At 37.8% G+C, this 14,056-nt stretch overlaps 1 protein-coding gene across 1 annotated transcript; it reads right to left on the bottom strand.

Moving 5' to 3' along the window:
- Positions 1 to 363: 363 nt before the first annotated feature.
- OR11L1 (olfactory receptor family 11 subfamily L member 1) lies at positions 364 to 1,335 on the bottom strand. Its single transcript, XM_060634179.1, has one exon. The coding sequence runs from the start codon at positions 1,333 to 1,335 to the stop codon at positions 364 to 366; it is 972 nt and encodes a 323-aa protein (XP_060490162.1).
- Positions 1,336 to 14,056: the final 12,721 nt, after the last annotated feature.

Raw genomic sequence — 14,056 nt, 5'->3', positions numbered from 1 at the left:
GAACTGAATTTATAAGGCCAATCTCCTAACAATGCTTAAAAGATGTATAACATGCTGCATTCATGAGGAATATTACTGAAAAATCCGAAAGTAATGTTTGAAATCATCATGTCCTGGAACTGTACAATTAGATTCTCATTAGAAGATGAAAGAACATGTCAAAGGACAAAATTCCCCCCAAAACGATTTGATAGAGGCAATTTATTTTCTGAGCAATTGTTGGCAAGGGGCCATGAAAAAACTTTCATTATGGCTTGTGGAATTTAACATAGTGGCAAGGGTGACATTCAAGTTTGAAGTCTCTGAACCTTTCACTCATGTATTCCCAAACTTAATCTATGGCATGTTCTGTGCTAATTTTCCTTACCTAATAAAGAAACTGCCCTTCACTTTTCCTCCATAGATATCACACTTTTTTCTCATGACTTTTCTAACAGCCTCTTTGAATTCTTGATTCCTCAAGCTGTAGATAATAGGGTTCAGAAGTGGAGTGACCACAGTGTAGAAGACAGAAATAATCTTGTTGATTTCAGGTGACAGGTGGTCATTGGGGCAGACATACATGGAAATCATGGTGCCATAGTAGATAGTGACAACAGCCAAATGGGAGCCACATGTGGAAAAGGTCTTCTTCCGGCCAGAGCCTGAAGGAATTCTCAATATGGTGGACACAATGAAAACATAGGATACAAGTGTGAGAAAAAAGCAAATGCACAACACTGCAATTGACAGAATAAAGATGACCATCCTGGTGATATACACACTGGAACATGAGAGCTGCATGAGGGGAGGGAGGTCACAGAAGAAATGATTGATCCGGTTAGGCCCACAGAAATCCAACTTGGAAATCATTAGGGAGGGCAGAAGCCCTGTGCCAACACCTGTCAACCAGGAGATTGCCACTAACTTGGTGCAGATCTCAGGACTCATCAGGGAAGAGTAGTGGAGTGGGCTGTAGATGGCCAGATATCGGTCATAGGCCATCATGGCCAGAAGAAAACACTCAGTAGCTCCAAAGAACACAAAGAAGTAAAGCTGTGCCATACAGGTGGAGAAGGAGATGACTTGTCCATGGGAGAACAGGTTGGCTAGGAGAAGGGGCACAATAGTGAATGTATAGCAGATCTCCAGAAAGGAGAGGTGTTTGAGAAATATGTACATAGGCAAGTGGAGTCGCTGGTCCTGGCTCACCACTGTAATAATGACAACATTCCCTGTTACTGTGAGAAAGTAGATGAACAAGAAGATGGCAAAGAGTAGTGTCTGCCATTCAAGAAGGTTCTGGAATCCTAAAAGCTGAAACTCAGTGACACTGGACACATTTAGAGGCATCATTACCTGTGGAAGGGAAAATATTTTGGAAAACCACTTTACACAAATCATGCAAATATTTGCAGCTATTGATGTTTAGAGCTTCAGAGATGATTAAAAGTAGTTCAGAACTTTATATACAACACTTTGTTGGGAAAAATGCATAATTTCATCTTGATTTTATGCAAAAATATTTTTCATATCACAAGTTGAACGTGGATGATAGATCTTGGAAAGAACCTCAGCAAATTCCATGCATTGTGTTTTCTGAAATTTAGAAGTCTCTGGTCCAAAGATTAAAAAAAATAACAACAATAATAATAAAACTACAATAACAAAACAAAATGAAAAAAATCTCTGATGGACATCAAACTTGGAAACTAAGAATAGCAACAACAACATTTTTTAATGTTTTAAATGTTTTTAATGTTTTAATGTTTTAATGTTTTAATGTTTTTAAAACATTTAATTTTAAAAAATTAAAATTTTTAATGTTTTAATGTTTTTAAAACAGGTACATATGGAAGCAATGGTTTTCTTTTCTCACCTATGGGTTTTGTCTGATAAAGAAGTCAGACAAAGCATATCTCCTATGACATCTTGGGGAAATTTATCCATTCTCCTCACAAAGAGTATTTATGGATGCCTTGCTCTCTCTGTCTCTCTCTGTCTCTCTGTGTGCACGTGCATGTGTGTGTGTGTGTGTGTTTGTGTGTGTGTGCACGTGCGTGTAAAGCTTTGTGCTGAGCTAACCTGCATGTCCACTGTTGTCCTTTCTTGCCCAGGTGGATACAATGCTCAGCCACTGTAATCACTCTTTGTTATATTCATTTAACGTGTCACTTTTCTTTACTTTCCTTTTCTTCATTGTCAGGGCTAGTCCTGGTTAAAGGCAACATCCACCTGCCATACATGAGCTTCCATGCAATAAAGGAAATGAGAGACAACACATAATGTTGCTATTTCAAAATTCATAACCAATAACTCCAGTGTGTCTCTAGTGCCATGGAACAATGAGTGCACACTTCCTGCATCTATTTACTCTTCCATTCTCCTCAGTGACTGTTTCATATGTGTTTTTCTCTTTTCGAACTTTCAACACTTCCTTGTCTATCTATGCCTTTGGCAAAGTTCTGAAGAGAACACTAAAATCCTCCAATGGGAATATCCAAATGCTCAGACCACTAAATTCCCCAACCTCCTTTTGTTCCTCTGTGTCTGTTTCCTACGACTTACTCCAAATAAGAGGGCCACTTCTTCTCACCTGGATTCTTTGATAGTCTCCTTACAGCCCTCTGTATCCATCTGCCCTGGTTCAGGAAATTCTCAATAAAGCAGCCAGAATGAGACTTTGAAACACAGTGCAGAGTGTGTCACTCCTCCGCTCAAAGCCAACAGTGGCACTCAGCCTCCAGAGTGTCATGGGAACATATGGTCCTGTGAATCATTCCTGACAAGTGAATAAAATAACGTGGCCAACCGATTTATCCACACATCAGGAATCAATTGTTCTGTCAATTCAGTGTTGTTTTAGTTTACTAGTTTTGCTGTCTTCTGTTTCCTCCTTACATACTTGAGCAAAATCTTTAGGAAGATTATCTTCATTTGACCAGGAAAAATTCATATAGAATGAAAATGATACTGTAACAAAATCTATGCACTTGTTATCAGACACAATACTGGATGTGTCTTATACATCTTGAACTATACAATATATGATTACTTAAAGCCTAAGAAAGAAAAGCCAAAGACTTCACAGTGTATGAGACCCTACTTGTCTCCTCCCATCTCCTCTGCAATCTCTTTGTATACTTTTTCCCATTCTGCTTCCAGAATTCCAGCTCCCTCAGTATTGTTCAAACAACATGGGTCTTTTTTTTTTTTTTTTTTTTGAGAGAGCATGAACCAGGGAGAGGGGCAGAGGGAGGGAGAGAATACCAATCAGTCTGCACACTAAGTGCAGAACCCAACACAGGGTTCAATCTCACGACTGGGATCATGACCTGAGATCAAATCAAGAGTGTGATGCTCAACTGACTGAGCCACCTAGGTGCCCCAAATAGCATAAGTCTTGACTCCCTTTCTATTCAACACATTCAGTTTTTTGGGACATTATACCTGTATATTTCTAAGTGGCTTATATCCTTTCAGTCTGCTCAGATATCACCAATTCCATGACACCTTCTCTAAGCCATTCTGGGAGCTTAGGACATCAATTCAAGATTCAAATGCTAGAAGTACCTTAATTATACTGAAGTAAAAAATATTTAAAAATATAAAATAAAACAAATAAAAATGAAAAGGTCTGCCTCCCAAAATGCTGAGTCCACTTTAGCAGCCAGTATAAGCTTAGATGTAATTCCGTAGCTCTTTTTGAAACTATATGAAAATAAACATTAAAAAATGTTATTGTTGTGGGGCGCCTGAGTGGCTCAGTCAGTTAAGCATCTGACTTCCGCTCAAGTCATGATCTCACAGCTTATGAGTTTGATCCTCACACCAGGCTCTGTGCTGAGAGCTCAGCTCATAGCTTGGAGCCTGCTTTGGATTCTGAGTCTCCCTCTTTCTCTGCCTGTCCCCTGCTCACACTCTCTCTCTTTCAAAAATAAATAAACGTTAAAAAATAATTTTAAAAATGTTATTATTGCAATCTTGCCTAGGACCAACTAAATGGCCTTTGACTCCCTAAGAATTCTTTCTTGATTACTTTCTGTTACTACAGATTTATATGCTAGGCAATTGAGGTAAAATCATTTACTTAGTTTTTACATCAGCAAAGGCTCCAACTGCCTTGGTAGTGAGGAATAATTTATTGAAGTCTATAATTTTAGAATTCAACATCAACAACCAAAGCAAACACTACAATAGCGTTTATGTCACGTGACACTAAAACATACACCATGTTGATTTCCATCTGAAAACCTTTGTGCCTGTCTACATGAACCTCCCTTACCTGTCTTTCTTCCCAACGTGGAGAGCCCTAATGAGCCACTGCTCCACAACCTGCCTTGCCCTCCTCATACCCAAATGTGGGCTTTCCTCCTGCAAGTTGGAATTTGCCATGTCCTCTGCTGGGGTTTGATGCTGGGTGAAGCAGGCTTTTCCTCTCAATAACTGGGTATCTTGGGGACCTGACCCTTCTGAGAATCCTGGTCCCCAGATATTTTTCTGTAATTTGTTGATCAAGTTAGCAAACAACGGAATGAATCTTCTGAGATTCAACTCTGCCCACTGAGGCTTGGATATCTATAATACATTCAGGATAGATGAATTTTTACATTCTTTTGGAGTTTTTTTTTAATTAGAATTTGTCTCAAAAATTGAATCAAACAAGAATTCTTTGCTAACATATTGCAAGCAGGCAAATGGTGAATCACCTATCCTGAGAATTGGACATTTGACAGTCACTTTTTGTTGAGTGGCATTTTGCCATCATATTTTAATTGCAATTACAACTAAATGAAAAGCAAAAACATAATTTATGATTGAAATGTAATTAATTCATGCAACAAAAGCAGTCAGTACCCAAGCTTAATCTAAATGTGACTCTGTCAGTTTAACAACAACAACAAAAAAAAATGCAGTATCTGAGTTTGTCTGAGAGGTTGTCTTAGTTTGGGTTTTGGAAGATGGAATTGGAACGGAAAAGGTTTTCAATCTGCCTGTGGCATAGCAAGACTAAAAACAAAACAAAAGATGTGCCAAATATATACAATGGAATATGAGTTGGTGATCAAAAAGAATGACATCTTGCCATTTGCAACAATGTGGGTGTAACTAGAGTGTATCATGCTAAGCGAAATAAGTCAGAGAAAGACAGATATTATATGATTTCACTTGTATGTGGAATTTAAGAAACACAACAGATGAAAATAGGGGAAGGGAAGGAAAAATAAGATAAAAACAGAAAGGGAGGTAAATCATAAAAGACTCTTAAATACAGAGAACAATCTGAGAGGGTTCTTGGAGGGGAGGTTGGGGGGGGATGGGTTAAATGGTTAATGGGTATTAAGGAGGGTACTTGCTGGGATGAGCACTGGGTTTTATACGTAAGTGATGAATCGCTGAATTCTACTCCTGAAGCCAATAGTATACTGTATGTTGCCTAACTTGAATTTAAATAAATTAATACAAAATATAAAGTCATACAAAGTAAAAAAAAAAACACTAAACAAAAACTAAAATAAAACAATAACAAGCAACACACACACACACACACACACACACATAAATCCAAGTGTATGAAAGGCATTATAATCTGATGCATTGATATGTTATTTAATTAATATATATTTTTAATTTTTAATTTGTTTTAATATTATTTATTTTTGAGAGAGAGAGAGAGAGAGAGAGAGAGCAAGTGGGGGAGGGGCAGAGAGAAAAGGGGACAGAATCTGAAGCAGGCTCCAGGGTCCGAGCAGTCAGCACAGAGCCCCATGCAGGGCTAGAACTCATGAACTGTGAGATCATGACCTAAGCATAAGTTGGATGCTCAACTGAATGAGCCACCCAGGTGCCCCAATATAACTTTTTTTTAAATAATATGATTCATGTGTATAGTTTTCAGAAAACTTGGAAATAGATGTAGACAAAAGTATCAGTAAATTTATTTTGGTGTGATGCACATATATGGATGTTTATTTTTAAGTCAACATCTTTCTTAATATGTAGTAAATTACAGTAAAAATAATTTTAAATGAGAAACTGTGGTGAAATAAAATGCATAGCAAATTGCCTTGGGATGCTCCTTCGGATGTGTTGTATACCATACTATCAGAAGCTATGGTGCTCACAGGTAATAAAATATTATGAAGAATATCCAGGTTACTTGGGGGTTGGCTTTATAGTACTGTCTTCCAGAGTTATCTACCTGATGTCTTACCTTCCAAACTTTGTGTGTGTGTGTGTGTGTGTGTGTGTGTGTTCTACATATGGGTAATACAGTTGGGTCAGTACTGTATAGCCTATATCTTGGCTGTTTTTATAGCTAATTTTATATAGTCTGTATATCTTGGCATTTTTGACACTACTTTTACAACTAATTTCCATAATAGCTGTTTTATAGTGCTATTAAATTTGGGAAAACAAAGTTAAGCACCATTTATAAACGACATAGTCTTAAGTGAGGTGGGTTTTTCATATCCCCCCCATCCCCTGCCTTTCTTAAGTAAGCTCCATGCTGTGCATGGAGCCCAATGCAGGACTCAAACCTACAACCTTGAGGATCAAGACCTGAGCCAAGGTCACAAGTAAGACGCTTAACACACTCAGCCACCCAGTCACCCCTGGGCTTTTCATATCTAATCTCAAATCCAGATTTTTAATTCCTGTATGTTTGCAGAAAAAAGAAAAAAAGACATGATAGAGTCTTCAAAGCAGATATATACTTTGACAGTTTTCACTAGTACTTTTATCTATACACCTCAGCCACGGCTCTACTCATGGAGATGGAAGAGTGTCCATTCCTACAAAGATCATCACTGCCAATGCATGAGGGACAGCCAGCCAGAGGGCGCATGGAACATGAGCAATATATATATATATATATATATATATATATATATATATATATATCTACTACCAGAAAGTGTCAGGCTTCACAAATCAGCCTGGCTGCCTAGTGAGAGCGAACCATGGGAGATAGGGGGCACCAGGAAGCTTCTTTCTATCATTTAAGCATGTTGTGACAACGTGGGTGTCTCTTCTCTGTCAAGAGAAGATATTAGAGCACAGGTGGATAGACATCGCCTCTATGACTAAGGTGGATAATGAGAATTAAAAACATATCATGAAATATATAAATTGCAAGCTATGGTGTACATTTGTAGGTTTCAAATGATATTAATGACATAAACACTTAAAAACCTACAAATGTGTACCTTAAGAACTTAATTTAATTTTTTTTAATGTTTTATTTATTTTTGAGAGAGAGACAGACCACGAGAGGAGGAGGAGCAGAGAGAGAGGGAGCCACAAAATCTGAAACAGGCTCCGAGCTCTGAGCTGTCAGCACAGAGCCGGATGCAGGGCTTGAGCTCAGGAACCATGAGATCATGACCCCAGCTGAAGTCAGACTTAACCAATTGAGCCGCCCAGGCACCCCAATAACTTAATTTTTGAGGTCTCTTTCTGTTTCTCTCCTTCACTGGGTCATCTTTCCCTCACTACTGCTGGCCCTCAGTTATCTTGGGTATTCTATCCAGTAGCTTTTATTTCCCAGAAGCATCATGGCTTCTGATAGTGCAATACACAATCTATCCTAACAAATGTTTATGATGGCCATTTGCTCTGTATTTTATTTCATAGTGCAGGAAGAATTCTGTTATTAATTTCTTATTTCAAAAATTATAAGCTTATTTTAACTAAAGTTTATTGCATATTAATTAACAATATTGTTGCCTTAAAAATAAATATCCATTTCTATCAAAACAAATTTACAGATAATTTTAAATATTCAAAGTTTCATCCAGAATAACATTTTAAAATTCCTCTTTTATATTTCCCAGTAAAGTTGATATTTTAGAGTTTTTTTCATTGACATATGATTGATTTGTTTATCAATGCACAGAGAAATTTGAAATTCAGTAATTATCACTTTGATATGAAGGATTATGTGAAAATTATAGATATTAAATAGTAACCAATATATATTCATACAGATATAGATAAAAACGGATGCTTAGAACTAACCAAATGTTACTAAAAATCCTTTCAAATGTTTCAAAAATCCTTTCAAATTAAAAAAAATTGATAATATTCCATTGTATTAACAACGTAATTTCAATGTAAAATGAAAAATAATCATTCTTTTATTATATAATAGAACCAATATTTCTTGACCATTTGTTTAATTTGAGTCATGGTGCTTTATATGTATTACTTCATCTCACATTAACAATAGGTCTACATATTGGGCACCAATCTACAAGTAAGAAAGCTAAGGCCTAGAAATAAGTGATTCAATCAAGGTAACTGAGCTCAAGGACACTACGAAACCATAAATTCCAACTAGAATGTCTGGATATAGAGGCCATGTTGGAACAGAGTTCTTTCCTGCTTCTCTAGGTATAGAGTGATAGAGCCTTGTCTTATGAAATATACTTGTTTACAAAATAAGGAAGGAGAGGCAAGTATGTGTAAATCAATAGACGACTCACATTTAACCATGGAGACAGACAGCTTCATTTGCAGCCTTCCTGGAACCCACTGCCTTTACTTTTGAGGGTATTCTTGAGAAACTCCTAGACAATATGGTATGTGCTCAATGATGAAAGTTGTGAGGTTTTACAATTATGGAATGAAAAAGAAGTGGGAGTATCTCATCTGATTTGAAGAATATAAACATGGATGATTTTATAGGAGGTATTAAATAGTTTTATAAGAGAAGTTAAAATGACTCTATTTCATCTTAAAAGTAGAGATACCATTAACAGATAGTGCCTTTAGCAAAATATATTTTCATTCAATAAAAACAAGGACATTCTAAAACTCAGGGTTGATATTGTTCAAACTCAGGAAATATCATCACTTGCCTAGGTATTATACAGGGAAACAATTATTGAATAGAGAGAATAGATATCCAAGTGTTTTGAAAAATGTGATTCTATGATATCATAGACAAAAGTTTTTTTTTTTTTTTAATTAAATTAGGGGCATAGTTTTCTGACAACATCTAAATTCAACTTTATCAGTATGATACTGCCTTTGTAGAACTACAGAAATGAGGGGGATTTTCCAGAATGCATTCATCACAGAACTTTATTTCCAAAGTGGAGTCACCACCTCCCTAAAATCCCATTCTAATCCCGTAACATTGTTTATCTTTTATAGGGGCTTGAAGAATGAAGGATGGAGACAGAATTCTCAGTCCATCAATTTAAATTATTTACAGAGTTATTTTCAAATCTGTTTAACTTTTTTTTTTGTAAAATAACAATGAGAATTATCCAAACATTATATCTCATTGCTTGTTGCATTCTGTACATATTCATATAATGTGGTTAGTCCATTATAGGTATAAGGGATGCTTTGTGCTATATTTGCAATACAGTGATTGATGATGTTGTATTTTTTAGAAATCCCTAATATCCAAGGACAAACTTGGGCAATGTGTTTTTTTTAATAATTTACAGCTACTCTCTAGATTCAAGTAACTGAAAAAAGCTGATGAAATAACTGAAGCAACCAGCCAAAAGCCAGTACAGACGTCAATAATTATTCTTTTCAAGACAGCCATGTTTTAAAATGAGCAGATAATGTGTTATTATCTTGATAAACCTTCCAGCACATAATGATGAAGAAAACGTTGGCTTCTGAACATCTCCATGTTGAACAGACTATAGAGACAAGGAAATTCAGAACAATTACCCCTGCATGGAACTGAACAGATTATGTCCCCAAAGATTTGCACTTTCCTTACTTTCTCTCAGGTGTATTATATGACTGGGGAGTGAGGGTTTTAGACAAGACTTGTTGAGTGTGTATTAGATGCCAGGCCCTCCAAGCACAAAAACCCATATAAGGCTTGTGTAAGGACCCATTTCACCCACAAAGACAGTCAGAGAGGCTTGCATAACTCACCAGGGTCACCAGAGGGGTATTTGCATAACAAAATGCCACTCACCAGGGTCAGAGCACCAATATTTGAATGCAGATCTATTTCAGCTTCAAATCCATAGTAATGTTCTGCTCTTAGGGCAATTCTGAGAATTGTACCAGCAATATTAGTGGAATCAAGCTCAAAGGATACCAAAGGAAATGAGTAAATGCTCATTATACTAATGATAGAAGGTTTGTTATCCTGCTGGCTAATGCAGGAGCTACCCAGAGACAAAAATGAGGAAGAAACTTATATCTGCAGTAAAAAAGAATTTCTACCACAGAAGTGGTGAGGTGGCATCTGAGGGGATGGGTGGTTAAAAAAGCCCTCCTCAGGGAACTAGGAAGAATGTGCAGATATAGCTCCTGGGGCTGATACCAAGACATTCATCTAGGAAGATCTGCTTTTCAGAGAAACTACTTTGAATTGTTTCTGATTTTTTTTTAAATTTTACTTTTAAGAGGCCCAAACCGGATATTACAGGTATTCCCTGCTTTTTCAAAGTGTGAATTTCTACATTTGGCTTTTATGAGAGACATACATCTGCTTTTGCTAACCAAAAGAAATCTGAGGAGGATTTTCACTTTTACAAAAAATGGTGAAAAGCAAAAATCACATTCATTGTTTGTTTTTTTGGGGAGCCATTACAGAGGTAGCATGCACCCTGTGCACAAGAGTGGCCCCACCAAGCTCCTTCCCCAGGAACTATACTCAGCATCAAGCCACCATAGCTTTGAACTTTGTGAGCCTCTGTGTTTTATCTCTATTTAGTTTTGTGAGTTTGTCAGCAAGATGCATCCCTATCAGACAAGCCTAAGATTATTTTGTGGGTCTGGGAATCTTCAAAAATGTTTCTGTGTAAGTTTTTTTTATGCTATTTCAGTTCATGAAAGGTTTCATATGAACATTACACTTCTTTACTTATACTTTCAGAAAACGTTCACTTATTTTTTAAAAAAATGAGGCTAAACTTGGTAATTTTTTTTAAATTAAGTGCTTTGTGTCCTGCTATTTCCACTCTTGGGAAACCCTCTTCAAATATCACCATGAATTCTTCCTGATTTCTCTCTCACCCTGCCACTAATTAAAACTATGTTATCTTCTCTTTTAAATCTTATAGGAAGCTGGAAAAAATTCTCTTTTATGTCTCATTTTTTTCTCCCTATGCTATAATGGGTTTGTAGAAGACTGTTGAATTCAGGCATTCTTAGCATAGGGCATATCATGTGAGTACTAAGTGACAATGCATATGTTTGTAACAAAATGATTTAGAACAATAGCATTATATGAAACACTGGATTCCATACTAGACCATTAATTGTGAGTGTGTGAAAATCTACATATAAATGAGGAAATGCCTCAGTGCCTTTTCTCATGTAGAATGGAGATAGACTAAGGGGTTGGGATAACATTGCACTCATTGAAGAGTCTTTCATGGGCCTTGCTTGGTGTGGCCAGGGAGGTCTAGAAGGTCTATTGGATACAGATTAATGGAATCTATATAAATACAATTGAGTCCAGGCTGCCTCTACAATTTTGGAGAAACATATGTGTACCATTTCCCCCCATGTCTCCAGCCACACTGGAGCATCCCTGAGGACAGGCAAAGCCTCTAATTCACAGTGACCCATAGGGCTCCAACACCCAAACCACTAGGAAAGACAACAGCAGGGGCTGGGCATAAATCTGTCATCAGTACTAATTCACAGTGACCCATAGGGCTTCGACACCCAAACCACTAAAAAAGACAACAGCGAGGGCTGGGTATAAATCTGTCATCAGTAACCATTACCCACAAATAAAAATCTAAACATATTTGCATAGCATGCAACACTGGTCATCAGCTGGTCTTGCCTCAGTCCCAGTCTGAACAGGAGCCACATCAAACTACAGGAAGTTCCAAGACACCCAATGTTGCTTCATACCTCCCTGGATTTTGCACTTGTGTTTATTCTGGCCTGATTCCACCAGAAGTACAAAGGCAAGCTGACAGTTCCAGGTCTTCCTGGACACTGTGTTCCAGTAGTAGTTACTTTATGAACTTTTTCAGACCCCTTTCTCCACATGCTTACACATACATGGTATCTTCATTCTGGTTGTCCTGCTTGTCCATCCTACAAACACCTGGTAACATGTGCCATCACCTTGTTATTTTGTCCATGTGCCAGTTCTCTCTTATAGCTGGATGTAACTCTGAGTCCTTCCTCTTAATTTTTTTAATGTTTATTTATTTTTAAAAAAGAGACAGAGACAGAGACAGGCTCCACACTGTCAGTGCAGAGTCTGATGCAGGGCTTGAACTCATGAACCGTGAGAGATCATGACCTGAGCCCAAATCAACAGTCAGGTGCTTTACCGACTGAGCCACGCAGGTGCCCTCTTAATTAGCTCTGCATTTGATCCCAATACCTGGCTCCACGTTTCTAACCCTGTCTACGGAAGAGGAGTGTCATATCTGCACAGGCCTGCAGAGGACCCTAGCATCATCATCAAACATTAGACATAGAAGAACAGTTAAGACAGGGTCTGCTTCCACTCCCTGCATGTGTTCCCATCTCAGATATCTCCTAATATATGGATGGGGTTTACAACATTTCTTTCAGAGAAAGATTGCATATCTCACCTGGGACATTGTATTTGTTATTTTATTCCAGAAGCTGCATGGGGCCCTTACTCTGGGCAAACCCAGAGTGAAGGGACTTTGGAATAAAAATATGAACAGGATACATTTTTGTCCTTCAATACATCAAATTAATTACAAGAAAATTATAATGTAAGTCACTTTTTAAATATAAATTTACTGGGGCACCTGGGTGGCTCAGTCTGTTAAGCATCTGAATTCAGCTCAGGTCATGATCTCATAGTTCATGGGTTTGAGCCCTGCAACAGACCCTGATTTGGATCCTCTGTCTCCCTTTCTCTGCCCCTCCCCTGCTCACTACCCCCCCCCCCAAAAATAAAAGTCATAAACATTAACAAAAATATATATAACATTACTACATAAGTCTTTATCTGTCAACAAGCACAGACAGAGCTCATGTGTGTGTGAAACTGGCCAAGTGGTGGCATTTGCCCACTGTACCCTTGGTTCTCCCTTATAGTCATGAGGAAACTTCTCTACTTCAACTTTTCTTTTTGGATTCCTTCCATGAAAACACGGAGGCACACTGGATGCAGGTTCCTCTTACCTAACTAGGAAAACTGAGGCTGTGTCCATAGAAGACATTTGAAAATGTTAGCTCAATGACTCACCAATGTGGTCTCTGGGGAAAAAGGAACCACAAAAATGCAGGGTGTAACTGCTGAATGAAAACCAACCAAGATCCTTTTAAAAGCCACAAACAGGAAGTAATGTGCTGTGTCAGTGGCTGTTGCTTTTGAGGTTTGCACTTTTTTTTTTTCCTGTGGAGTAGGATGAGCTTGGGTCCAGGAGATAGTGAATCCCCAGAACTGAGGCAAATGGTATGACCAGGGAGGGCTGAGAGTCCTGGTGAAAGGACATAGAACTCAAGCTGGGGGAGAAAATATGGATGCCTGAGAGAGCCTTCTTTTATGCCTAAGAAGTTAGGAAAGGTGATTAGGGAGGAATACTAAAAAGGTGGAGGACCCCATATTGTTAGAGATGGCAGGACACAAATGGAGAGAATTAGAGAAGGAATATTAGTGAGGTTTGGGGAGGGCATTTGGAGCTATGCAACCTGAAAAAGAGCCCAAAGTAAGAGAGGAGTTCACCAAAATATGGTTGTATCAACACACAGAGGTGTTTTATTCACCTTAGAAGAAAGATCATGAGAAAATACAAATTTAAGTTAGACCAACCCTATTAAATAAGACAGTGCTCAGGGAGTCCCTTCACATAGCATTTTAATTACAATGAAATCAAATTATAATCCAGTCCACAATTTATCTGTACAAGGGAATGTGTTTTTCTAACAGCAATGAAGGCACAGACCTCATTCCTAGGCTAACAAGTCTGGAGACAAAACAGATCTTAAACGCTGCTAGCCTAGAATCAGTGGGAAGAAATGCCATCTGACATCAATTCACTTACTATGCCTCACCCTTCTGAAAACCACTGTGATTCTTAAACTGGAAGCCAGCAAGCTTCTCTAAGCCTCCTAAGAATTAGGAAATCTACACGCAAGT

This window comes from Panthera onca, chromosome A1 (assembly GCF_046562875.1).
Source record: "Panthera onca isolate mPanOnc1 chromosome A1, mPanOnc1 haplotype 2, whole genome shotgun sequence".
Taxonomy (NCBI): domain Eukaryota; kingdom Metazoa; phylum Chordata; class Mammalia; order Carnivora; family Felidae; genus Panthera; species Panthera onca.
Note: the sequence above shows the minus strand (reverse complement) of the source record. Positions and strands in the feature narration are given on the sequence as shown.